Source organism: Sparus aurata, chromosome 24, assembly GCF_900880675.1.
Source record: "Sparus aurata chromosome 24, fSpaAur1.1, whole genome shotgun sequence".
In the NCBI taxonomy this organism is placed as follows: Eukaryota; Metazoa; Chordata; class Actinopteri; order Spariformes; family Sparidae; genus Sparus; species Sparus aurata.
The window spans coordinates 12,653,591-12,680,295 of NC_044210.1; the positions used below are offsets into that span (position 1 = coordinate 12,653,591).

General features: G+C 42.9%; 1 protein-coding gene across 7 annotated transcripts in view; it reads right to left on the reverse strand.

Moving 5' to 3' along the window:
• Window positions 1-262: 262 nt before the first annotated feature.
• LOC115577187 (FERM, ARHGEF and pleckstrin domain-containing protein 1-like) overlaps window positions 263-26,705 on the reverse strand; it is a 60,144-nt gene continuing 33,701 nt past the window's right edge. For 4 of the 7 annotated variants that reach the window (XM_030410105.1, XM_030410104.1, XM_030410103.1 and 1 more), the window contains 22 exons: window positions 23,790-23,887; window positions 22,700-22,814; window positions 20,658-20,805; window positions 20,232-20,327; window positions 19,979-20,145; window positions 19,828-19,896; window positions 19,662-19,737; window positions 19,263-19,458; window positions 11,434-11,624; window positions 10,627-10,716; window positions 7,505-7,638; window positions 6,254-6,335; window positions 6,063-6,124; window positions 5,761-5,936; window positions 5,378-5,667; window positions 5,199-5,288; window positions 4,896-4,978; window positions 4,237-4,349; window positions 2,331-2,491; window positions 1,628-1,735; window positions 1,383-1,534; window positions 263-1,207 (listed from right to left, as the gene is read on the reverse strand). In XM_030410105.1, the coding sequence (XP_030265965.1) occupies window positions 1,132-1,207; window positions 1,383-1,534; window positions 1,628-1,735; window positions 2,331-2,491; window positions 4,237-4,349; window positions 4,896-4,978; window positions 5,199-5,288; window positions 5,378-5,667; window positions 5,761-5,936; window positions 6,063-6,124; window positions 6,254-6,335; window positions 7,505-7,638; window positions 10,627-10,716; window positions 11,434-11,624; window positions 19,263-19,458; window positions 19,662-19,737; window positions 19,828-19,896; window positions 19,979-20,145; window positions 20,232-20,327; window positions 20,658-20,805; window positions 22,700-22,814; window positions 23,790-23,887 (2,773 nt within the window). In that variant the 3' untranslated portion in view covers window positions 263-1,131. The remainder of the gene's footprint in view (window positions 1,208-1,382; window positions 1,535-1,627; window positions 1,736-2,330; window positions 2,492-4,236; window positions 4,350-4,895; window positions 4,979-5,198; window positions 5,289-5,377; window positions 5,668-5,760; window positions 5,937-6,062; window positions 6,125-6,253; window positions 6,336-7,504; window positions 7,639-10,626; window positions 10,717-11,433; window positions 11,625-19,262; window positions 19,459-19,661; window positions 19,738-19,827; window positions 19,897-19,978; window positions 20,146-20,231; window positions 20,328-20,657; window positions 20,806-22,699; window positions 22,815-23,789; window positions 23,888-26,705) is intronic. The other 3 variants (XM_030410109.1, XM_030410108.1, XM_030410107.1) reach the window with 3 other exon arrangements.

Consider the following 26,705-nt stretch of genomic DNA (forward strand, 5'->3'; position numbering starts at 1 on the left):
ACGACGTGTTTGTTTGTGATTGTAAATTTTAAAAATGGGACCCAAATTTGATGATTCCCACCAACCAGGAATCATATTCGGAATTGTGACGTCTGAGCAGACCTGTGGAGCTGCATTCTCCGGTTTCTAACAGCATGATCTGTTTTGAAAAGCATGCACGGGTACAACTCAAGCAGAAACACCATTTCAATGTTTGTCTTCATAATAACAAACAAACAGACGTCAATTTTTCTGACTTTTTTTTTTTCCCATACGAACACAATCTTTTCTTTCATCTTTATTCAGAATAGTTAAAATCCAGAAAGCTGGAGGAATACAGAAGGTATTTGGCAAACGGACCAGTGAAATCTCTGTTGGCGTTGGAAGCAGTTTGGAAGTCATTTAAAAGCCTTTTTTTTGTTTCAAGAGGAAAACAAAGACAAAAGAACATTTCACAGTGTATCAAAGTACTGTACAAAAGATCGCCTTACAAAAAGGAAAAAGATGGATGTGTTTCTTTAACTGGCGTCACATTGAATTCATCTTATTATACGTAGATTGTCGGACAAAAAACGTATGTTCACATGCACACACTTGTCCTTCTGCGTTGAGATTAAAATCCTGATTTCAGACATTTTATTTACACGTTGTATCGTCCTCGCGCAGCAATATCCACCATAGAAACATACCACATGGTGCGCAAACTCATGCTTCAGTGTCCCCCAAAATACTTCTGGTATTTCTTTCAGGTGTATCACAGATAAAAAAAAAAATCCTCCGTACTGTAAACATGATACGTCATCGGGGGGTGAACAATTAAATCCTCGTGTGTGCATGTGAACAACACTCACATGTAAAAGAAAACAAAAAAAAACACTGCCAGGAAGACGCAGAAAAAAAGGGAAAAACTACGCGTCTCTAATCAGACACCAGTGGTGCAGAAAGTGTGTAATAAGAGGGTGGAGGTGACGTAGGAGGAGGACCTCTGAGCTCGTCTGAATCGGCCGTTCAGAGGTATTAATTAGTGTGGAATCAATCGAGCGCCTGCGGTGTGATTCTACAGTATAATAATAAGAGTCTTTGTCTGGTGTTTGTGCAGCCTCGTGTTCAGATCTTCGCCCGGCAGGCGGAGCGCCGACGGAGGCACGTTCATCAGTAAAGGTCTTTCCTGGTGCTCGGCAGTGGGCGGCTGGCGGAGCATGTGGCGCTGCGGATCACCTCCATCCACCTGGAGGCGGGAAAACAAGTGAAAAGACAGCAGTTAGCACATATTTGGTTCCATATGTGTCCATCATCCAATAAATCGATATTTAATTGAATATTTTTCTCTGCACCAGCCCCAAAAATACGGTGTATCAGATAGACATAAATGCATTTCGAACTCCGATCACTGTTCACCGTACCTTTCAAAGGTGTACTCGCTCTCCGATCTGAAGTAGTAGACGTGGGATTTAAAGTGGAGTTTGAAGACGTAGTCTTTGTGGATGTTCTCCGACTCGGACGGGACGGTGACAGAGTAGCCCAGCAGGGGGAGGCTGGCCAGAGGGTAGTCGTCCTGAGAGGAGACGAGTCGCGAGGACAGGAAATCATCAATAATCAATATTCTGTTGTTTTCTTCCTCAACTCATTACATTCTTATTATTCTCACCTGGTGCGACTTGTAGAAGAAGAGGCTGAAGTTGGTGAACACCACCCAGAGCTTCTGCCAGCCGTTACTGTTCTTAAACTTCCTCAGCAGGTTACCTGAGAGCTGGTTCTGGAAACACAGAGGACGTGTGAGGCGAAATAGATCAGAGTTTCAAGAAATTAGGAGAAAAGACAGGAAAGCATCATCTCTTCTAAATATCCAGTAGTCCAATGAAACGTTGCTGTTTCAATTTATCCTTTAATCAGATGCTTCAGCTTAGGTTTCTTTGAAATTTCTGGAGGGTTTCCATACATGGATCGTTAAGTTTTTGCTGTTGCAGTACCTCTCTACTCCAGTAGGTGCCACTAAAGGACAGGCTGTGCGCTCTGTACCAGCAAACCACAGAGAGAGACACGGGCCCCTGAAGTCTGCTGAGGGGCCTCGACAACTCACTGGCCGGACTACAGGCCTCTAGCAATGTCAGCGTGGACGGACAGACATGGACTGACGGACAAATGGAGGATGGAGAATGGAAAAGAGGCAGGGTGAAAGAAGTGAGGACAAAAACACAGACATGAGAGAAGACAAAGGACATTGAATCAATGGTCCTTTGTGGAGAAGACGAGCAGGACACACAGGACAGAAACAAGACTTGGACTCCACAGCTACAGGAGAAACAGTCGTGTGATGTGTGGAGAGACGACGGTCAAACACAGTCCGGTACCTCCACAGCGACGCTGAAGTCCACCATGGACACGCTGGTGTTGCGATGCCAGCACACGTGCACGGTGGTGTTACCGCGGTGACCCTGGCGCTCCAGAGACGAGCGCGAGCCGCAGAGCTCCTCCTCCGACTCCAGCTCCGCGCCGCCGTCCTCCGACAGCTCTGCGGAACGACGGCCAGTCGAGGGTTACAATCAAATCAAGGCAGACAAAGAATGGAATGATTTGGAACTGTTACCTTTATAAAACCCCAAGAAATATAAATTCAGAGACATTTTGGCTTCATACAAACTAATACATTTTACTCTTTTCTAATTAATTATTAAATACGACTGTTAGCTATATAATTAAAGAGTGTAATACTGAGTATGAAGCTCTACATTCATCCTAAAGCCTCAAATCAGTTGACAAATAGCTAAAAAAGTGAATAAATACATTAAAACTTCAGTTATTTTACGATGACTTACGATTTCCTCAATCATTGATTTTCTTAATTGAACATGTTAGCCCACATGTAGTCATTTAAATGATGAATGGAGCCTGTAGCTCAGTTGGTTAGCTCACACTGTTAGCTAAACACACTGACAAGCCCTTTCAGTTAGCCACCGAGCCAAATGTGGAGCTAAATTCCCTCCATAATTACACCAGTGACTGCACGTAATGTTATTCTGTCCATAAACTGCATGTTGCCGTTGCCAAAAAACACATAAACTTCTGTAACAGTCTATTTGTTTCGACTGTTTAGTACATTTTAGCTGGTTCAATCCAACTTCTCAACCGACTAAATTTCAACATTTTTGACTCGTCTGACATCCTTTTACTCAGTTTCGACACCTTGAATCGTCTTAAAACAGCGAGCAAAGTAAGCAATATCTTCAACTTTGGTTACAGTTGTTGAGAGGTTAGAAGTAATTAGATTTATCTTACTTTGTTTACTGTGTTTGTTTAGCTTGTTAAGCTCTAATCACTGGGTACAAACAGGTTTTTTTTCATTTGGCATCTCCTGCAAGACGGTAATGCCTCGAGGAACAAGCTCTGCAACATACTGAGGATTGTTGTGTTACGCAAGATTGGCTGATGATGCTTCGGCTAGATTGGGTTTTAACGCGGCTGCAGCTCTTTGACACAGAACAAAGTGCTGAAGCAGATTGGTGATCAAAGCAATTTCAATACAGTCTGAAAGAAAGAAAGAAAGAAAGAAAGGAGGGAGGAAAGAAATCCTCCTTTTGTTGTTACTTGTAAGCCAATACTCTTTAACTGTTTGAGTTATAAATGTACATAGAGGGCGATTTTTAACGGGGGATAATGGAGACGTCAAAGCAAAGGTCGCCAGGTGGAAGCCTCATTGAACATCGTGACAGGCGTTTTAAGAATGAGAGGAAAAAGAAGATGAGAAAGAGGGGCGACAGCTGGGGCCGGGACCTACATATATCAGGTGACATTAAAAAATATGATGAAAGACCGCCTGGAACGATTCAAGCGGGGTTATTCATGAGGCGCTGAAGGCAGCCATCTGTCGTTTTAGAGGAAAAGAAAGGGAGGAAGGATTGATATGTAAGTGCAAGGTTGTGTGGACTGCAGGTGAAAAGATGATGCATTTCTCTTATTGAAAGAAAGTAAATACCATCAGTCAGTGAAGCGAACAGGTCGCAGCTGGAGTCTGAGAGAAGCCACGATTGGGGACAAATCTCATGTGGAAACATTTTCTAGAAATAACTCTCCTGCGGGACTTTTTTATGACTCAACGTTCTGGTTCGCACAGCGTTCCAGACAGTCCTAGAATATTGTGATAGATGATTAAGTCGGCAGGAAGGAGTAGAAAAGTCTGGTCAAACATTAATTCATGTGACCACACTCTCGTACGCACAACAAGCTCTTGACAGTGCGTACAGTCCAGGACAGACTTACTGTTGTCAGAGAGGCTGGTGGACAGCAGGTCGGCGTTCGGGCTGCTGCTCTGCTCCGCCAGGTCGATGGCCATCCGGATGTCCTCCACCCACCGCTCCATCTCTGACGCACAGCTGGACGCAAGCAGAGCAAAATGAGTCAGAGATTGGATCTGAAATTCCTCGCTGATAAAACTTTAATGAGTGAACAAGTTGCTGAATAGAAAATAGGTCGAACAGATGATTTTTAATGAGAGGACGACCAAACTGTGGCAGAGGTCCTGCAGAGAGGAAATCCATTTTTTATGAAGCCGACCTGCATTAAACTTTCAAACTGTTATTTTTAGAAACAAATTAGTTTTCGCTCTGCGTTCTTGTTTGCTTTTCTATTAATTCTTTCATTCGTCTGGTTCACTCTTAGAGGGGCAGCGCGGCATCTAGCGGTGAGGTTGCAGATTGTAACCACCCGTCGTCTCACCCTGGACCGCCGTGTTGCAGTACCATGAAGGTAGAGGCTCATTCTAAGGTCAGGTGGTTTTATTACGGACTCCTGAAAACATTCTATTCTGTTGATTCCCCTAAATCCTGCACACCGGACCTTTAATATATGGCCTTAAATCTCGTGAAATTGTGTCATTATTATTTAAAAGTGTGATTTTCTTGGACTGTGTCTGTGTTTACCTGGCGGCCACCACCACGGACTGGCGCTGCCCGAACAAGGTGAACGAATGAGGGACTCCCCACTCCTCCTCGCTCTCCCGGATCTGCGGAAACAATCAAAACGGAAACAGAAACACATTAAAGGTGCGGTGTGAAAGAACATGCTGCCTCCAAACAAATAGGGGGCTAAGTGCTGAAAACTGTATTGTACTGCTGTCATTAGCCTTTTAGCTCGGTTAGCTGTGCGGCTAGCAACTCAGCTGCTTACATATTGCACCTTTTTCAACCTATATGTTGCCTGGGGAACATGGTCACGTAACTTACCGTCATGCCGTAAAGAGGCAGCTGGCCGTGAACTTTAAACTGGTTGGACGGCGTCATTCCTCGACTGGTGTACACCAAGGAATCGCTGAACTGCAGAGGACAAGCAGATTATTTACAGATTATTTTTGTGCTATCGCTGATATTAGCTTTGTTTTCGAGAAGTAGCTGAACTGTCGTACCAGGAAGAACATCCTCTGCTGAAGGCCCTTCCCTGAGAGCTTGCTGAGGCAGCCGAGCCTGATAAATTCCTGCAGGTTGAACACAAACATATGACCAAGAGTAGGACAGAAAGCCGATAAAGATAAATTAACAAAATGGGAGGAAATCTGGAGTCCTACCCTCCCGGGGATGGCGAGGATATCGATGCCGGTCAGATCTTTCTTCAGCTCTAAAAGCTTCTGGAAGTTCTCCATCTTCATCATGGTGCCTTGGAGCTGCACCACCATCTCTGAAATGTCCGCCAGGGCCGCTGAAAGGAAGATGAAAAGATGACTGTAGATGAAAATACATACGAGGGAGGAGAGGTGAGGATGAAAAGAAAAAGAAAAAGGCAGAGCCGTACCTCTGCAGTCCCTGAAGTCGTCGTGGGTGGGCGGGTAGTGCTTGCAGAGCCTCTCCAGGATGAGCTTGTAGTGCAGCAGGCGGTGCAGAGGCCGGAGGAGGAAGATGTTGAAGGGCAGGTAGCAAACTCTCTGCTGCTCGAAGTCTCGACACACGGTCTCCACCTTACGAATGGACCTGAGGGACGGAGATGCAAAGTGTTGCCTTTCAAAATGCTCCTACACTGTTGTTCTCCTCGACACTGTTTTCTCATCAAACTAACTACCCGACCACTTCTGGCGGTGGAGGCCTCCGGTCACATACCTGCAGGCCCGCTCCAGTTCCACCAGGCACTCTGAATGTTTCTGGAGGTGAACGGTCTGCTGCTGCAGATCCAAAAGAATGAAGATTTAGAGAAAGGAGCCAAGATGAACATCAACAACTCAAACCATCTGTAACTTCTACACCTGTAAACCAAATCTTACAAAGACAACAAAAGAAAAAGACGAAGTTACCCTCAGACCCTGGATGTTCTTCAGGAGAATGTCACCAATACGTTGATAGTCTCCTTTAATATGAGCGTTTGAACGACCCTCCCTGAAAGAGAAAGAATATAATGAGCTTGTTGCACCTGCAGTTACACTGATTCACCAGTAGATGTCAGAGAAGAGCTGCGTTTCTGATGCACGCGACTGGAAAATCTTCCACTCGATTCCCACAATCCTGCTCATCCGACCAGCAAGTCATTGGGATGTGTGTGTGTGTGTGTGTGTGTGCGTGTGTGTGTCCTCCCGTCTGTCATTACAGAAATAACACAGACAAGGATCCCATCGGAGGAAACGAGGGCTTTGCATGTGCACATTAGCTCCCATGCAGAGCCACATTAGTCTCTCTGTGTCGTTATTTACCCCGGATGAAGGCATGGTTGCATTTATTTAATTACGCTGGAATGTGGTGACTTGAAAATGATTATCGTGGTGTAGCAATTATTCCACTAATTATCCCGTTTGTCTGAATAAAACAAATGAATAAACAGAATCCAAATCGTCTTATTTGTCCTTTAGTGAAGGTTTTTGCTTGTTTGTTTGTAAAAGATTATCCAACATGATACAGAAACACCACAGTGGAGTTAAATCATTTGTTTGTGTCTTGCTAAAGTACAGTCACGTCTTGAGTAAACACTAATCTGCTCTTAAAATCCTTCTAATTTTTGTGGTGGATTTGTCTTGTTTACATCCAGTAATCCCTTTTAATTCCTTCAACTCTTTGTAGACTTTGTCTTGCAGTGAATTGCTTATAAGAAGCCACATCAGTGTCTGAATTGATTATCATTTCTCTTCTTTCTGTGCTGAATTTAAGCCATTTAAAGGTTCAGTCTGTAGTTTTGGGGAAGAAATTATAACTAGAAGGGAAAGATCTTGTTGTCTAAACAAACTAGATAAATAAACTCTCTTTGTTTTCATGACTGAATAAACAAACGTGCCTGAAAGGACAACACAGTTACATAGTGTTTACTTTGTTTACATGTGGCGGACCCTGCCACCTTTCTAGCTTCAAACTGTGTTCTGGGACCTTATTTTCCTCTGAGAACAGCTTGTTCACTTATTGAAAAAAATTATATTTCTGAGTTTGTATTTCTTCTACAAAACTACATAGTGCCCCTCTAGTCTTCTGCAGAGAGGCATAAAATATCATCGTGGTTTATTAGAATGAGTGAATGTCTGCTACACACCAAGTTTTCTGAATGGGAACACACAGATACTGACCACTGTGCCAGACGCTGCTCCACCTCTTTGAGGAATCCCTGGTGAAACTTGTAAAGTGGATCGTAGCTGGTGGAGATCAGGTTCTTGACAGACTCTGGGAAGGCCTCGTCTTTCTCCGCAACACCATGGAAGGACTGCAGGACACAAACACACACATGTGGTTAAATTTAAAAAAACAGAAAACATACACCGCTTGAAGTACCAAATCAGTTCAATGAGAACAAATTTGAGAGGACAATGAGCTGGTGCTTGGAGGGTCCTTCCAGCAGAGAGCCACATTAACAGGTGCAATATGTAAATGATCATCTTTTGAATTCAGGATCAGGGCCAAACACAGACTCTGAAACTGGTGGAAGCTAGTTTGAAAACTGGTAATACACTACAGAGGCGATTTACAACAGCTCTGACCAGAACTCCTGAATCTAAGAATGACGAAGACACGATGGGTTCAGAAGAGGTGTGAAGCTGTAGAGCTTTGAGAATGAGGTCTTCTACATGGTATTATGAAACATGCCATGGCCGAGGCTAGCTGGTTAGCATGCTAACTTCAGTGGATATCTCTGAAAAACAGCACATTAACATCTTCAACATAATGCGAAAGCTCTTATTTATCTGCAGATTGTGTATAATGCTGAATTTTTTAAACCATTCTTCCATAATGCACACTTAAAGGGTGGCTCTACCACGAGGAAACGAATGAGCTTAAGATTTTAAATCAAAATGAATCTAAATTAACTATAAATCAACAATTAATTGTCATTTTCTTCAAGAAAAAATGCCCCAAATTCTCAGATTTATTGCTTTTCTTTGTCTTAAGTAATAATCAATCGTATATGTTTAGGTTTTTGAGTGTATGTTAGACCAAATGAAAGCTATTTGACAATCTGGACTCACTATGCTGTGACATTTTCATACCAAATTCACTGAGAAAATCACCTACAAGGACCTGGTTATCATTGTTATGCTTTAAAAACAAAAATGAATACACTAGATTATAGTTCTTCAAAGTGTAATAATCTAAGATTTATGTCAAAATCCCTGAAACCAACACTGACAGTGATCAGAAGTGACATATATGAGGAACCACACATACACAAAACACACACAACACTGGTATGATCCAGGAGGTCAGTGGGTCAGGCTGAGTGATTCCGCTTGAAAGCACAATGACATTTGTTTGTACCGAGGATCACACACACACGCACGCACACACACACACAAACACACACATTCACACACACTCAATCACTCACTCACACACACACACACACACACACACACACACAGACAGACAGACAGACAGACACACACGTTGATCCTCCAGGACCTGAGCGAGTGCACGACAACCCCTGACACAGAGGTGTTATATTCCCCTCACAGAGTAAATCACACGCCGCTATGACAGCGAGAGCAGACAGGAGGCCGTCCAGCTGTTTACCAGAAGGACGCGGTGGGAGGGAGGGGAGAGGTGACAGCATGACAAGAGCGGGGGAGGCAGAGAGGGACAAGCACTGATACCAAAGAGAATTACTTTACTTTTTATTCCACTGCATTAGTTTGTTTATTTGATTACTTTAGTTACTTTGCAGATTAAAAGAAACACCTTCAAACATGTAGTTGTTCTGTATATATAATTTAATTCAAAATTGGAATTTTGATGCTTTATTACATTTAATATCAGATATTTTAAGACTTTAACTGAACTATTATTCATATGGATGACTTTCACTTACCAAAAATAAATATTTTAATGTGATATCTTTACTTTTACTCAAGTTCGACTTCTGGGTACCTTTTTTTCAACACTGAGTAGATGTACTCAGTTACATTCCACCACTAGGGAGGGAAGGAGGGAGGAATGGAAGGGTGTGGGATCTCAGGAGTGAGTGCTGCCAGCCAAAGAAAGTATTTAAGAGGTTTTTAAAAAAGTGCCAGCGCACGCCTTCCTCCCACATCAAAGATGCTGGAAACTACTGTTGAGAAGGAAAACAGCTGAGAGGCAGAAAAAGACACAAGAGAGGGGAAATATGATCGTTCTCCCTCGGCGGCGAGGTCAGAAGCCACGCTCAGAGTCATCATATTAAGGCGACACGCTCTTCATCAGGCAGGTGCTCGCTGCTCGACCTGCGTCCTCCCCACCGGTGGTCTCGACCAATCACCCTCCCGCTGCTGATTTTCCCCTCATTTGTCAGTAACAGACAGTAAAGTTGGATCACGTGTCTGACCCACATTGAGCTGCACTTTCATCCCTGGGTTTAAGATGCACAGTGAGTTTTTTTTCCTCTCTGTTGATGTTAGCGGTTTTGCTTGTAAACTAAAAGAGCCGGGAGCGAACCGTCTGTGTTGTCTTAAAGAGGAGATGCAAGTTTGCTTGCTTGTACAAGGAAAGTTATAACACACAAACTGCTCTCAGACGGAGTTTGTTCAGCTTTTTAGGAGTCAAATTCAGGCACTTTTCAAGCAAAAATAAAAAAATGGGATTGTAGAAAATGCCCACTGAGAAGCCGTGTTTTCATCCCTCATCTGTCCTGCACATGAAAAATCTGAATAAAGTCTCAGATGTTGAACCTCCGTCTTTAGTCGCACGCCAAACTAAATGCACATTAAAGCCCGTTTTCGGGATGGGAACAAAAAAAAGGAAAAACTGCTGGAACGGAGAGCCGAATTTAAGCTGCTCTTCCCAATATTTTTGCTTTGAAAACACCAAACTGAGCTCAATTTCCCGATATTTAGGCTGCGAAAACACCAAATCACATCCTGATCCCAGCTGACTCACTGTCCCAACACATGAGCTTTTAAAAAAAAGACTAATGTTGGGTCACTGTCCCCAAAATTCAGGGTTTGGAAATAACCAGCACTGACTCACTATTCCAGTATCGAGGCTTTAAAGCGACCAACCTTGGTTCTCGCTCTCTTGGTGCGTTGCAGGGCTGTGTACTTAAGAGAATGTGTTTACACTTAACCAGACAGGCACAGATGGCTTTCTCTCTCTCAGACAGTTGGGAATGGCCTTCCAGTTAGTGTCCACATGGTAACAGACAAGGCGAGAGCAACAAACTCTCAAAAAAGTGATCCCTGTAGCTTCTGCTGCTAAAGAGAAAGAGTAGAACCGTCTTTCTTACCTCTGTGATGACCTGCAGGTCTTTGAGGTAGGTCCGCTCCGTGGTCAACAGTTCCTTGGCTATGAAGTAGGCCTTGTCTGTGGGAAACTTCTGGACACAAAGAGAAGGAGGAGAACGATCATCCGTCTATCTATTCACATAATCACAGCTAAAGACTTTTGTTATTTCTATAGAAATCAGCTTTAATGTAACAAAAGGAGACTATCAGCCTCAAATACAGCACATTTTCCTACAGCAACAGATTACTTTGCCATCTACCTAAAATGTACACTTTTTTCTGCATTTTGTAATTATCAAATTATTTTTCTATTTACTCTGTAAAGACGACATCTCTTGCATGTCTGTCCATCCTGATAGAGGAATCTTTTCTCTTGATTATAACCAATAATCCACAGAGGATGCCATATCCACTGCCCTGAGACTAAGTACAGCTACATCAGAATGATGTTTGTTGCTTTCAGCTCAGCGTTCAATAAAATCTGGCACGGCACCATGGAGAGCCGCTATAGGTAGAGCTTAGCGATTCTTTTGAGTTGAATCTGACAGATCCACTGCCTTCCACTTGGTCTTCAGACACAGAGAATAAGTAGAGCTACGTCATAAAGCTGTTCAGCTCAGCATTTAATACAATCTGACACACCTTGTGAGGTTGCTATTGGCTGAGTCACTGTTTCAGGGAGGGCACTGTGGACATACATAACTGTACTATACGAGCTGTATGTTTTTTCTAGCATCGTTAAAGCTTAGCGGTGCTTTTGAGATGATTCGATCTACAAAACAGATCAAGTGCTGCATCCACTCTCCCACCTTCCTCCTCGCCTCCTCTTCATCTTCGATGCGGACACACCCGGCGTCGGTGAGCAGCGGGCTCGTGAGCGGAGACAGCAGCCGTCCCTCAGGACTCTGACCTTGACCCAGCCCCTGGCCGTTTACCGAGCCGCTGCCGTTGACGACGACTTGGGGACTTCCCCCCGGAGAGTCCTCTGAACCGGGACTTTCTGTGGGGAGGAGAGGAAAATAGAAAATGGGAAAGGGGAGGGAGGAATAGAACAAAGAGTGAGATAAAGGAGGAGATTGTAGGAGAGGATAAGGGAGTTAAAATTAGATTCTACATTTCTCATGAAATTCACTGCCATCTTTCTTATCATTCAATTCTTCTAGTGACATTTTCATTCTTTCCTCAGACACCTCTAGGGGAAGGAAAAACGGCTTCTAGATTCACAAATTCCCCAAATGCTTCCTACCAAACTGTGTGGCGCTGAATTTCAAGGTTAGACAATGCTACGCAATCAATCTGAAACTACGGGTCAGGACCCAAAATGAGCAGCTGTCATGTTCAGGCAGGTCGCCGCATGACAAGAATGCTACGATCCCCGAGCTCTGAGGGAGTCTACAACTACTCTGTGACTCTAAAAAGGTAAGGTGAGTAGATGTTAGTAAATAGTTATGGAGTATACAATCAGTTTATTTGCAAGACTTAATAAAGGCCATATTTGTGCAGTATAAGGGGAAGTAAAAAGACAGATAATACAGTCGTGCTTATTAAATAGCTGGGGAGTTGCACTAGGAGCTGGTTAGGATGCCTGTTTTTCTTAAATTTAAACTACAGTTGACTGAATAATAATAATTTTTTGTAGCCTTAATAAGGTACTTTCATTAATCGTCCTGCAAAATGTTAGAAAATATGAAAAATCAACAGTCCCAAACTCAAAGATATCACATTGGAGTAGCTGGAACTAGAGATTGGCTTCAAGTTTTGCATTAAACATGAAATAAACGATAATTGATCATCAAAATAGACGACTAATCAAGTAATGAGTTATTCATCAGCTTTTCCTTTTCCCTTACAAGGCACTCTAGATATGGTCTTCCATAGATATTGCATAGTCTTGCTGGTTGTGATGATGCCTAAAATCATCTGTTTATCAAATGGAGTCTGGTATGATTGTAGTTTTTTGGGGAAAATCTGATCATCCGGACAGAAGAGTATAAAGTTAGACCTACTTTTCACTACAGCTAGAATCACTACAGAGGGTTTACTACATAGGTTGTGACTGTATACTTGCCCAGGCGCAAAGTTTCCAAAGAGTCCATTGTTATACACCAAACTGGCAACCACTGAGTGCAGATCTGTGACGGGTGCTATAAAAGAACTTACCACCACACAGAAAATGTAGCTAAACAAAAAAAAAAAACTACCACAACGACAACACACAGGTGAAACGACAAGCTAACAGAAGCTACGGGACATGAAAAACAGACGGAAACAAGTCGGATCATGTTTGCACGACACCCAACAAAAACGGACAACATCTACGCTACAGGCTAGCTACCACGACACAAGACACGGGTGGGGGGGGGGGGGTCACAATTCAAGCAGGGTATGGAGGTGAAGGGGGAGTCGGACATCGGTTCTCTCTACAGAAAATTCTGGAGTCCCTTTTCTTTCGAACATACAAGGTCGCTTTTTATTGACACTAGTGCACACAATCAGTTACAGTGTTAAAAAGAGAGTGATGACGAGTAAAGAAAAAAAAAACCCTCAAAGAAGTCACAAAAAAAGAAAATCCAGTGGGTGTTTTTGTGATGAAAATAAAAAGGAATACAAAGTGTTACAAGAGTGACAAAGAAAAACCAGTGAGTCAGAGCGTCTTCAGGCCATACAGTCAGTGTGCGTTAGGGGAAAGATTATCATTTCAGTGCCTTTCTTTTGTAAGGGAATAAGAAAAGACTTGTTGGCGGCTCTTCAGTAGGTTGGCAGCAGTTTGACATTTGCACGTTCTGTATCTATTGTGCTTTTATGCTTTAGAGTTCAACAACATGAAGTAAATACAGGACGTGCAAACTCAATCTACAACAACCACAAGTACAGAAGAACAGCCAGGAAGCCTGATTATTCTTTCAAAAGAAGTCGGTCAGTCAGTAAAAAGTATGTTATGTAAACAGAAAGAGAAGCTCAGATGTGATGCTAAAACGCCACCTTATACCATTTTAATAAGCTAAATTAAAGAAAATGGTTTAGCACTTTGGGAAATACACTTGCTTGTTTTCTTACTGAGTGGCGAGAAGATAGATACCACTCTTGTGCTTGTAAAGTAAAGCCTGTTAGCTTAGCTTAGCTTAGCTTAGCATAAAGGCTGGGACCAAAGGGAAACTGCTAGCCTGTCCAAAGCTAATAAAAGTAACAAAATGTCCCTAAAAACAAAAAAGATACTAAATGTTAATTAGCTAGCTTTGGGGGTGCTAACAGGCTATTTTTCTCAAGCTAGCTGTTTACTCTCGTTTCCAGTGTCCGTGCTAAGCTAAGCTAACATTTAGCTTCAAATTTACCGTACATACATAAAAGTGGTATCAATCTTCTCATCTCACTCTTGCCAATTTCCCAAAATGTTGAACTACTTGCTTTGATATCAGTCATATAACGATCACATCATCACAGTGTGTGTACCGCAGAAGAAACGACAATCATTTTACTTTTTTCGTTTTTTAAAAGTTAAACCTAGCAAATTTGGCTCTGATTAACTCCATTAACATACAAATTACAATTTAATACAAAATCACAATCTATCAGTCTGTTACTGTATGTACAGTACATTAAAAATACAAAAAGAAAAAGCCTCAATGGAAGTGACTTGCTGCAAGTGCTATTTGGTGACAGGCAGTGAAAGGAAACACAAGGTGGACTCAACTCCAACAGTCATGTTTATGTGTGTGTCCATCTCCTGACAATACTCAGACTTTCACACCTTACAGAATTAAAAATTCCCACTTCTCTCAAAGATATCTTTTGTTTTTGTTTTTTTAACACTTACAATTGCATTAAGCTTTACTTTACATGTGTCTGTCTACCTTCGCCCTCTCGCTCATCATAGAAAGAGCACTGGAGTTGAGTCTGCCCTGTTTTGTCCTTGTGCACAGTGAGGAAAACCTGGGGCAAAAAACGCAAATGGTTTCTAAATATTTGATAAAAGACGTGGTGCAGTTCATTAAATATGACAGCTCGAGAAGTAATGAGGAGTTTCTAGAGTCGTTAAGTTTGAGTTATGCTGCACTCGACGCCTCTCAAACATCTGAAACCATTTTGAGCCCCGTGATAGAAAAACACAGACAACGTGAGCAAAAACAGAGCAGAATGACAGGAAAAAAAGCAGCTTGCCTGGTTTTACATGCATTCAGTAAAAGTAAAGAAAGGAAAATGGTGAGAAAACAGCATTTTTTTCCCCCCACTGACAGAAACCATGCTTATCAAACAGCGCATTTACAAAGCATGAAGCATGAACATTTTGTTTCAGGAAGAAGGAGTAGCTCAGAGGAAAGAAACAGTTGTTTGGCTTTAGAAGGTGACTACACATGATAAAACCCTGGTGACATTTAGTTGAAGATAAGTCACTTTGTATATCAAACCCCTAACATCATAGGGAGCTCTAAATCTCCCAGAGTTATAGTACTTTCATGGAAAAATGGCTTCAGAAATCCAGCCAAGTTTTCCTTAAATTAGTGTTAATTCTATGTACGTGATTTAAATAAAGTTTTTTTATACACTGGGAGTCCAGATTGAGAAAAGTATATACGCTAAATAGATATATAATTTTATACCAGTAGGTATAAAGAAAATTGTCCACCTTTATTCACTTGAATGTCTATATTTCCAAAAACAAAGTCAGAAAAATATTTATTTAATGTTAGCATGTTGACACGCCGAAAAACACAATAATAACATGCTGATTTTTAACAGGTATGATGTTAAACATGTTCATAATCATGGTTAGCCTCCTAGCATGCTAACAAGCTCAGAAAGACAATGCTAACATTCTTGTGTTTAGCAGTATAATGTTTAACAAGTTTATAATCATAATTTTTTTCCATGTTAGCATTTGAGCATGCTTGGAATTACATTGCCAACATGCTGATATTTTAGCAGGTTGCAGCACTAAGGCAGGTGGGAATATCAATATTCGCTTTGTGGGTATTTAGTCACAAAGCAAAGTATTGGACAAATTAGGATTTTGACCATCAGCCAAAGAATCACTTAATGTGTTGATCATTTAAGTGAATTATTTTAGCATCTTTATTTTTGGGAAATACAGACATTGATGTGTGTTTTAGGCAGTTTGAGCAAAGTGCATTAATCCACTAAAGTTTAACCCAATTCAGTGTTGGAGTGGAAACAAAAACAAAGCGTGTGTTGCAGTGAGCAGACAGCCAGTAAATGACAGTGATGGGGGATGGAGGGCCGGCACACCTTCAATAAACACCATCGGAACAAAAGAGAGAAAACAGCATCCAAAGAAAGTGGAAGAGAAACCAAACAGTGAGCTACCTTTGTTGTGTGTGTGCATGTGGTGCATGCCAGGGGCCAAGCTAAGCAAAGCAAGACAGCCACGGATTGGTCACAGGTTCGAGGACGATGCTTATTGTGTGTGTAGAGAAGGAAAATGTCTGAAAAGAGCCGGTGACCAACCAAGAGACGCAGCATGGGCGCGTGTAACGAACCTCAGTAGAAACGTAGACACACAGTTGTTATCAAAAATACAGATATAAAAGGTTAGGGGCATATTGATACGCTCCCTAACATTTCAATTGATGTAAATCTATTCCTCCACTAATGAATACAAAAGAGTATCACTACAAAAAAGTCTCTACCACAAACATCCAAATTACAGTGCAAGTCGCCCACGACAGACAGACAGAAAATCGAATGAAAGCATTAAAAAGTGCTCCGAGGAAAAAGGACGTCGGCTCGGCCAAAACCGAATGAGAAAGGCAGACCGGCCGCTACAGCTACAGATCCCCGTAGACACTGAACACACTTCTCTTCCAAGTCTACGACCCATTCCCTACCAAGAAACATTCAAATATACTGTACAATTAAAGGGGGAATATCTCTCATTTGAACAATCCGTGTGGTCGAACGCAACCCGAACAACCACAGGGTGCTCTAAACACAAACCATGTACAACATCTCCCATCACTTCCCATTGAAATCCCTCAGCTATCATCTTAAAGCCCTTCTATTGCACCAGACAACAGTCAATAATTATAAAAGTTTGATTCAGAGAAAATGCTACTACATATTAGGAAACATTATTACAACAGACTTTGATCTATAAGGACCCAGAAAAGCAACAGATCTTGGTCAACTCCACATCTTCCAAGTGTCACATTTCCCCTAATTCATCTCCTGCTTCAACGACTTAATATCTCAACAACAAGCAAAACATTGTTTATAAAAGTGAGCTACAATCAACAGAATCCTCATGTCTGCTAAATAGAGTAATATTGACGTTATCAAACGGTTTTCTTAATGAAAAAAAGAGGAAGGGTTGTAGAACTAATCTTCCCCGCAAAACTACAGTTATACACGTGAAGGTATATTTCATCTGCACATACATCTACACTGAATATACAATTCTTAAGTTTATGGCACTTTGTAAGGAAGATTTTTCTTCTAACATTACTGATGCTGATTTTTAAACACATCAGCGACAACTGGCTGAGGTGCCTCAAGGCTTTTTATCGATTAGCCAGTCAAAGTTTTTAACGTAATGTTTTAAGTGAAGTCAGACTAAAGTTAAAAAGCTTGCATAAAAATTCAATAAAAAAGTCGGGATTAAGAGGTTCAGAAACAATGGACCTTTCATCTATTCATCTTAAAGTCGGTAGGTGTTTTGATTTGATAGAAATATCCACAAAATGTTTCAAAAACATGTTAGAACCTTTTTACAAAGTCGAAAAGTGTAAGTTCTTCTATTTTGCATTTGTTTTTCATGTAATACTTTTTTTGTTTTCATTAAAAATGGTCGAAAAAACGTCACATTCGATGGAAAAGTTGAATTTCTGGAATGTTTATCTGCTATGGACCCCTTTTGTTTAAATGACAGCATGTACCCAAATGGGCATGGACTCCACAAGCAGAGCTGTGGCACAACAAGAAGCTAAGTTGAACACTGGGATAACATGAGTCATCAGCTCCTGAACAAACTTGTGGAGTCCGTGCCAGCTCAACTGCATGCAAGGGAAATGGAGGAAACAGCAATCATTTTTTATTTTGAAAATGTATTATTTCAAAACAAATGCAAAATTTTACATATTTTGACTCGTGGTCTCCGACTTCTCAACCTTACTGTTTAAGGTGTACCAGCTAACCAAGTGTAAACAGGTGACTAAATCTATTGAGTCGCAATTCACATTTGTGTACTTCTACTATTCAATAATCTATTAATGGAATGATTTTCAGTCTTTGTTAATGTAGTTGTGTGATTAACACAGCAGTTTATCTGTTATAGGCTACGCTGACGTCGCCTTAACAGGGTTATATTTAGCGCATTATAGCATCTAATATGAGGCAGAACTACTCTTCAGGCTTCAGCAGCTAAAAACCCGACCTCCTATATCTTCCTCGTTAAAGCGGTAACACCCCTCCTCCTCCTCCGCCTCGCCATCCTCCCCCTCCTCCAGCTGGAGACTCCCGAAGGAGTACTTGTTGCGCGGCAGTGGCGACGAGCTCACGCCGTTTGAGTTGACCGAATTCATGGAACTGACAGCGGCGGGATTGCCGTACATTAGCGGCTGGCTGTACGCGCTGCTACCAGTGTCCGACTCCGTGTCGCTGGTGTCGGTGCCACTGCTGGTCGATCCGTCGATCATTTGGACCGGTTGGTTTAAGTTGTTACGATTGGGGTTGCTACCGTGCTTTCCCTGGCGGCCAAACAGCCGCTGCACCGTGTTGGAGCGCGGCTGACCTGGAACAATGAGGTTCCCCGTGTGATTGCCGTTAGTTATGATCATTCTTCGCTCCATCGGGGCCGAAAGTGGAGCTTGGCTGTGCAACACCGAGCGATGAGGGTCGTGACGGTGGACGGGGGTGGATGTCAGCTGGCTGAGAATGAACGGATCAGTATCGGAGCGGTTCCGCATGTTGTTGTTGTTGTACGGTTTGGCGAAATGTGGCGGCGTGCGGTTCGAGGTGATCGGGGAGTAGCTACCGTACTGGTTTGGTAGGGGGGATTGCTGGATAGTTGGAGTCTCCACTGGGATGACTCCTGGACGTTTATTGAAGTAATGCCCGCCATCATCCCAGCGTGTGCGCGGCGTACCGTGACCGTTTGTCATCTCGGCGTGACTGAGGGAGTTGGTGCGGTGGTGGAAGCTGCTGATCACCGGGCTGGAGCACTGACTACGAGTCCCGGTTCCTAACGGTCGGCCTATCGACGCGACTCGCTTGTCTCGACCCTGAAAGATCTCATCCAGCAGCGTGCTGTGGAGCGGGAGGCGACCGTGATATGAACCTCCATTGGGCAAAATTTCATCATCTGTTAGCTCGTGACCCCCGTTAGTCTTGGGAGACTGATCTAGGGGGCCTCTGTTACCCATCATACCCTGCTGTTGATGCTGCTGCATCAGCCCCTGGTGATTGGTGTGGTAGAACCCGTTCACAACCCCAAACAAATTCCCAGGTTGCCCCCCGTTTCGACCCATATCCCCGTTCCTCTTATTATACACATCATCTGCATTGCTGCCATTTGCTTTGCTGTGGCCCCTGTTGTTCTTTGTCACATCGCATTCGCTGTCTATGTCGCTGCAGTCTATGTAAGGAATAGAGGAGCTGCTGCCTTTGTTTGCCCTGCAGGAAGGACCTGGGTTGAGGAAGTTCGGGTCCAGCGCCGATCCGGTGCCGTTGTGGTTCTGCCGAGTCGGGTCCGCTGTCGGTGGGTCGTGGAAGCCGTTGGTGGAGGACGCAGCTGCCGGTGGCTCCTCTGAGCCGTTAGACTCAGCTTGATGACCCAGTCTGGCTGAGTCCGGCTGGTCTGCTAACTGGACAGACATGGCACTCTGACAGAAGATACAGAGAAAGAGGAGAAGCTTTTAAATGTCTTCGTATTGTGCTTGAACAGAAATGTATCTACGGGAACAGATTGGCACAAATTCACACACTCACTCCCTGGAGGACAAAAACAGCTGGTACTTAAGGCCGTGTAGCCGTTCAAGATAAATGATAAAACAGACTGAAAGCGCCTACACGGAGGGTGGATTACCTCTTTTGGCACTTGCGATCTGAAGGAGGACGACTGAGGGGACATGCTGCTGTTGGACAGGACCTTACTGTGCTTCCTGAAAAAGAGGAAGAGACAGATGAGGTCAAATCATGTGCAGCTAATCCAGAAAACAGAAATCTGCTGACTCCTGGTTAGCTTTTACAACCTTTCGAATGGTATTTTCTTGAGCTCCGAGTCTTTCACATAATCGATGATCTGCTTCTGGGTTCGGCCACTGCAGAGAGAAAGGCAGGCGATGAAAGACAAATGCGAAACACAGCAGATTCCTGTCCTTTTAGTTTCTGTCCTCTCTTTACCTGAAGCGGAACGAGGATCCCCTGGTGAAGAGGATAGGCTTGGGTTTGGGCTTCGGCTCCTCGAAGAGCCTGAAGAAGGCGTGATACTCCACGCAGATCTTCCAGAAGATCTTACAGCAATCCCTGCTGGCCATGGCGAACTCCAGCGTGTCGTGGTGGGCGTTCTGCTGAAAGATGAGGAGGCAGATTTAAGTATTGATGCAGGGAAGAACAGACTGTGCGAAAGGAAGGGAAGTGTTATGTATGGACTTACAGTGGGGTCTGCTCTCAGCTTAATTAGGAACCTTTTGCGTTTGAAGCTGAGCTTGCGAACCTTGGACCAGTTGAAGGCGTTAATTTTTGTGTACCCCTAAAAGAAAAACAAAGGAGAATACATTATAAGAAGCTGATTAACAATCATGAATAAATAATCATCTTACAAGGAAAAAGACAAAGGAAAAGGGAAAATGTTTCCTACACTTTTTCCTAAACAATATTCAGTTTCAGCTTGACTCAGTTTGAAAACGTATCTGTTTTATCTGGCTTATCTTGAAATCCAGCACACATTATATCGATTTTCACTGACTGGTTCATCAATAACAGAGTGCATTGATCAACTTCTCAATCTATCTGCATCATGAAGCAGAAACAACTCACGTTTCAGTAAAACAATGTGAATCTGATGTTTATTTCATTGTACCTGGAAGACCAGCACCCCGGTGTGCGCCACAGACAGGTTGAGTTTGGTTCCCTCCCGGTCCTTGGCCGGGTGCAGACGCATGCCGTACATCTCCAGCCGCCGAGCGATTTCCAGCAGGTGGTAGTCTGACACTGCAGGAGTCTGTCCGCTGTGGAGGAGAGTGATCGATCAGTCCATTAATAATGGACATACCAATTAATCAGGAGCTCGACTAACCTTCTACAACTGAATCAAGAATATTTGTTTTTTTCTCTTTCTGTTCTGTTTGATTGTAGACAACAACTCAGTGGTCAAGTGCCATTGCCAGATGTTAGACACGTCCCATTCCATATTCACAGTGACTGTAGAAACAACAAACAGTCTTAAAATACCCACAGGATCATATGGCAGTACCCACTGTGGGGGGGGGAGTTTGTTTCCTCACAAATCTGAAAATAACTTCCTGTTTCCTGTATGAGCCGCTGAATTAGCCACTTCCTTCCTGTGGCGTAGGCTAAGGAAAGGGTGAGGGACTGTGGGGAGGTGGGGGGGCCACAAACAGAGAATGTGACCAGGGTGAATAATCAGCAAGTGTGCGGTTTGGTTTTACAGTTTGTCTACATCTGTGGTTTAAAAAAGGGTTTTTATGGGAACTTTCATCTCTCAAAATAAGGAAACGTGTGTGTCGTTTGTTTGCAAACAGCGGTGGAGGAAGCTAAGCTGTTATGTAAATGAGCAGAAGTGTGTGTGTGTGTGTGTGTGTGTGTGTGTGAATGTGTGGTCTCAGGGGCATGGAGGGAGTGCCAGGCGGTGTGTTTGTGGACAGCCACCTCTGCGCGAAAGAGATTAAAAGTGTGTGTGTGTGTGTGTGTGTGTGGGCAGTAGTGGCTGCAGAGATAAACATCTCCAGCGGGGGAGAGACTTATGGGCTGGGTGTAATTGTGTAATGGGTGTGTTAGCGGGCACATTTAAATAAACAGATGCGTATCTGTAAGCATGGATGTATGTGTGCTGTGTGTTTGTGTGAACAAACAAATTCTCCCGACACCTTTGAGGTTAAGATACTGATCCAGAGTCGGAGATCCGAAGCTCGGCTCAGTAATGTTTTCCAAGCAAGGATAATCTCGACCGGCTATTTCCAGGTAAACAGTGCGCGGGCAGAGTCTGACCTGACGAGATTGTTTTCACATTAATCTCTGCGTGTTCACCTCAAATTGGAGTTTAAAGCATTTGCATAGCAGATTGAGAGCAGTTTGAAAGCATAACATAGCGCTGAAGGCAACTTACATAAGTGTGATATTAGAATTTGAGCACACATAAACTGAGAACGGGCATTTTTAAGAGAAGTAGAGGGTCATCACTACAATTCTGTCTTGTTTTACTACAATAAACCTAAATAAATAAGGTGCCAACTGGCTGGAGTGAGATCATCACGGTGCTGGAAGTTTCTAGTAAGAAAACATGGCATCTCTACTTGCTGTTGACTATATTGTAAATCATCTCCACTAGAGGAATAACTAAATACCACAGTGTAAAATGTGTTGCTTCTGGTTAAAAAGTAGAAGGCCATTTCCAAATGAGTGGTTAAGCTTCCAATCTGATTTCCAGGACACAGCTGGCAGGAACGCCTATCAGTGGGACTAAACATTGATGCATCGCTGCGCCTGAAATTCAGTTGAACATTTAGTGTATATTGCATATATTTATTCCTGTTTACATACATTTACATAATGTGTCAAGACATTCAATTAAAATGTGTTATTCTGTTCACGCTGGTGCACGTAAATTAAAAATAACGCCAACCAGTGCAACCAGTTAGTGAGGAAGTCTTGAGGCCTGTATTGGAACTGTTGTTATTACATTTCACTCAGAGTCCCAGCCTTTTTTTTGGAATCTCAGTTGTCTTCTACACAGTTTAAAATGAATATTTCATACAGTAAGTTTTGCTGTTTTTATGTCTGTGTTCAGTCAACAAACCCTGCCCTCCTTTAATCCTCTAAAAACTGAACGTGTTTCCATGTAAACATGTACGTTTACATGCATGTGTGGACACGCCAACTCACACATGCTGGCGGTGGCAGTCTGTGATCTTGTCTCGGATGGCGTCCTGGTCTGGCAGGTACTTGTTGTGGAGGAGATGCTGCCAGCTCTGGGTCTCGTCGAAGTCTCCGATCTCGGCTGATGGAGGAGACGGGGGGAGGTGACAGAAAGGTGAGAGTTTAATATTTATTATTTGAAGTGAAAATGAAGCGAGAAACAGGGAGGTGGGGAGGTGGGCGACAGACCAGGTTAAGAGACGATTAAATAAAGATGGTGAGAGTTGAGGAGGAGATGGAAGCAAACACACATATACGTTCTTTAACTTCTTATTTATATTTGTCTATCTGTTCTTCTGTCGATCATATATAAAGTGTGCTGATGCGTGCATCTCCATCTGTCCAACGCCTGCAACAATAGCCCCTCGCAAACTCACCACCTGCAGGTGCTTGCACGTAGGCACGGCACTGGTGGTTACCACGGCAACCGAGTCTTATCCTTTAGCATGCCGCAGCCCCGCCGCTGTCTGCCAGGCTGAATTGAATCCATAAATCCAGCACCCTCCACATATGGTGCTGAATAACAATGGTCGGGCGGATTTAAATATCATGAATGAATGCGAGGAGATGCTAATTCTTTACGTACAGCAACCGAAGGCTGAGCCGTAATCGGGGGCACGACGGTCTCCTGCCGGCAAAGCATCTGCCCCGCCGGAGTGAGCTCGCTTATGAGATCCTCTCCTCCCCCATTAGTGTTAAATGATGAGCTCCGTATAGAATTTAATACTCTATTTGTTATTTATTCTGCACAGTTTTAAAGTAATCTGGTTTTAACAGCGACACACAGGCCACACTGCAGCGAGCACTCCCCTAAAGGGAATATCTGTCATGTGTTCTGTGATTTATGGTCCTCCACATGAGCGAAGCAGGACCCCACAGTGAGACCAAGGACGATTTTCCACATTCCTGTGTAATGTTTCATCATTTTTTTCCCCATTGGTTGCATATTTCTATTATTTTATTTATCTTTTACTATTTTAACCACCTGATTTGTTTGAAAGGCGCTATATAAATAAAGTTTAATTGACTGACTGACAGAGGGACGCGTCACACTCACACTGGATGATGTGGGAGACCATGAGGGCGGCGCTGGTGTCGTTACAGATGAGGCGACCGCAGGCCAGGTCGCGTTTAACCTGCAGGGCGAACAGATACCTGGTGGAGGGAGATCAGATAGAGTGCAGACAGAAATAGACGAGAGGGAGAGAGAGAGTGGGAGGGAGGGAAGACAGAGAGCACAGAGGATGTGAGGTTAATGCACGATTTATAAACTCCGCTGTTAAAAGCACTTCCGTGAGCATCAACCCGATGGCATTCATACGCACACTGTGCCGATACCAAACCCTAACTGAGAAGACACTCCTCTCTGTGAATCCTAATTCAGTCAGCTACTCATAACATGATCCGACGTTTCGATCAGAAACAGCAGAGACGGCACTATGAAGACGACCGCGGCGCATTAACATCGGCTAACCTCAAAAACCGAATCAGCTCACAGACAGAAAAATACACTCTGTTTGCTATTATTTGGAGGTTTTTGGAGGATTTGTGACTGAAGCAGAGGAATGAACAAACACAATCAGTCCGTAAAAAAAAGGGCAGAATCGAACTAATTTAAACCATGAGTCTGGCTGAATCACCAGCTCTCTATTTACTGTACGAGGACAAATAGCGGACCGGCTGCCAGAGGTACGCACTCAAGAGTGTGTGTGTGTGTGGGTGCGATTAATGGTCCACGGCAGCTTTTTAATGTGATATCCAATTTAACCTTTTTATAACTGCATGATTACCTTTCTAATAAAGTTAATGAGGCTTTGGTGAGTTTCATTATTTTAGCCCGAAGTAAGTTTTACGATTTAAGAAACACTACTGTGCCAGTTCAGAGTGAAATACAGCCGTACAATCTCTTTCTGTTTAACTCCGTCAGACTCGCAGCAGCACACTAATTGGCGAGATTCCCATCTTCAATAAAAGGCTTGATTAAGTCATCAAAGAACTCTTTCTTCCATCTGTCCGTCCACATATTTGGTCAGTCTACCCATCAAAGGAAACACTGACAGCAGTGAAATGCTGCGAGAGCCAAACAAAGAGAGAGAGAAAAAAAGGCTGTGTGCCCACTTCCTGTTTAATACTGGAGTCAGCTGGCGCTCTGCAACACAATATGAGATCAGTGGAAGAAACTGGCCGCTAGCTGAGAGGTCGAACAACGTCAGTGGAAAATATGTAAAGCGTTCCCGACTGGTGATGATATTCTCTCGTTAAATTGAAAGTTATAAATCGTTAGCATTTCAGTGCCGGCTGATCTGGCGACGTTCGTGGCTCCTGTGTTACTTTATCAGAAAAAAGATAGAAGGAGCAACTGGTGTTTCTGTTTACAGTGCAGCCAAACAAACCTCGCATAATAATTGCAACTGTGATCTAATTTCATGGTTCAAACCCCTGTGATGAAAATAAATTGCATTTCCTGTGACTTCTTAAAGAGATAATATGTAATTTCTTGCGTTAAAACATCTGGAAAATGACAAGACCTTTGTAATATATGTCGTTGTGTCAAATAACAGATTTCTTCAGCTTCATTGAAAAAATATAAACCACATGTTCACGATGACTCATTCATTTGTATTTCACCTGTAGTTAAAACTTCCAGGAGAGTGAAAGACAGGAGAGGGAAACAGGCAAACGTGACTTTAACATCACGTTATCAAAACTTTAAAACACCATCATTACATAGATTGTCATCAGCATTAGTGGACAATAAAGACAGCAACTCCCATGATTCCACACTACTTGGGTCTTTTTCTTTGTTTTGATTGAGAGGCCCCTAGTGGTAGAAATTACATACTGCCTGTTTAACAACAAAATCCACTAATTAAATGTTTTAATGTGCAGAAACAACGGTAGGAAGTGTTGTGTTTGCAGCAGCAGTAACTTAATATAACACAGCTACAGCTACACATCAAGGTAATATGGTCATTCTAGATTCCTTCTCCTGCTAATCTCTTGCAATCTCTGCATATAATTATTTCCCACTGGCTGTAATATCAGTTGAAATGTTAATTCAATGTTCTTGATTAAATTGCAGGCTGTTAGGAGCTGTTGTACACCTTTAAAGTAAAAATAGGACTGTTGTGACACTGGATTGTGCTGCAGAAGGCTCCGACAAGTGCTAGCCTGAGTAGCTAGGATGCTAATCGTTTGATAATGGGCAAGTGTCATCGGGGATTGTTGTAATGTACTGCTGGGAAGTTAAAAAAAACAAAAAACTGATAAATAATTCTACGCAAATTGTCCCAACTGGGTTGCCATACGTTGGACAGAAAACAGGTAAACCAGTATTAAAGCTGCAGAGAGGTATTTATAGAATATACTGAGTAGCTGTTACTTAAAAAAAAAACAGAAAGTAAAAAGTCTTAAATAAATAAATAAATAACATGTTTGAATTTGTGACAATTTTAACTAATTAAACCTTTAAGTCTTTATTCGGTCTCAAGAGATCCGCTCACTGTCGAGAGGCACTTCCAGAGCTCGTTTCGTGCTTGGCTCCCGTCTCAAATAAATCCATCTGGGCACTTGGAGTGAGCCAAGGCATCATGGGAAAATATGGAAGTTCAAATCACTCTTGTATTTATGTTTTGCTTATGATAGTGCTGCACGATGCAGTCTGCTCCGTCAGACTAAACAAGACAAAAAGGCAGACAAGATGGTGGCTGATAATTTACAGGTTCTAAACAGGGAGGTGAAGAGGAGGCGATAGGTGGGCGCGGGAACGTTTTGTGCCATGTAATCTAATCTTCGGGTGCCAACAGGGCAGAAAAGAGGCTTCTCTAGATGAAGTGTGATGTCTGAGATCAGTGTAACATCAGAGTTTGACTTCCAGAGTAACAGGCCTCAGTCTTTTTATAGTTAAACTCGGGAACAGTCATCTTCTTTCAGCTGTTTTGGAACAACAAATGTTTTCATGAGCCTGGTTCCC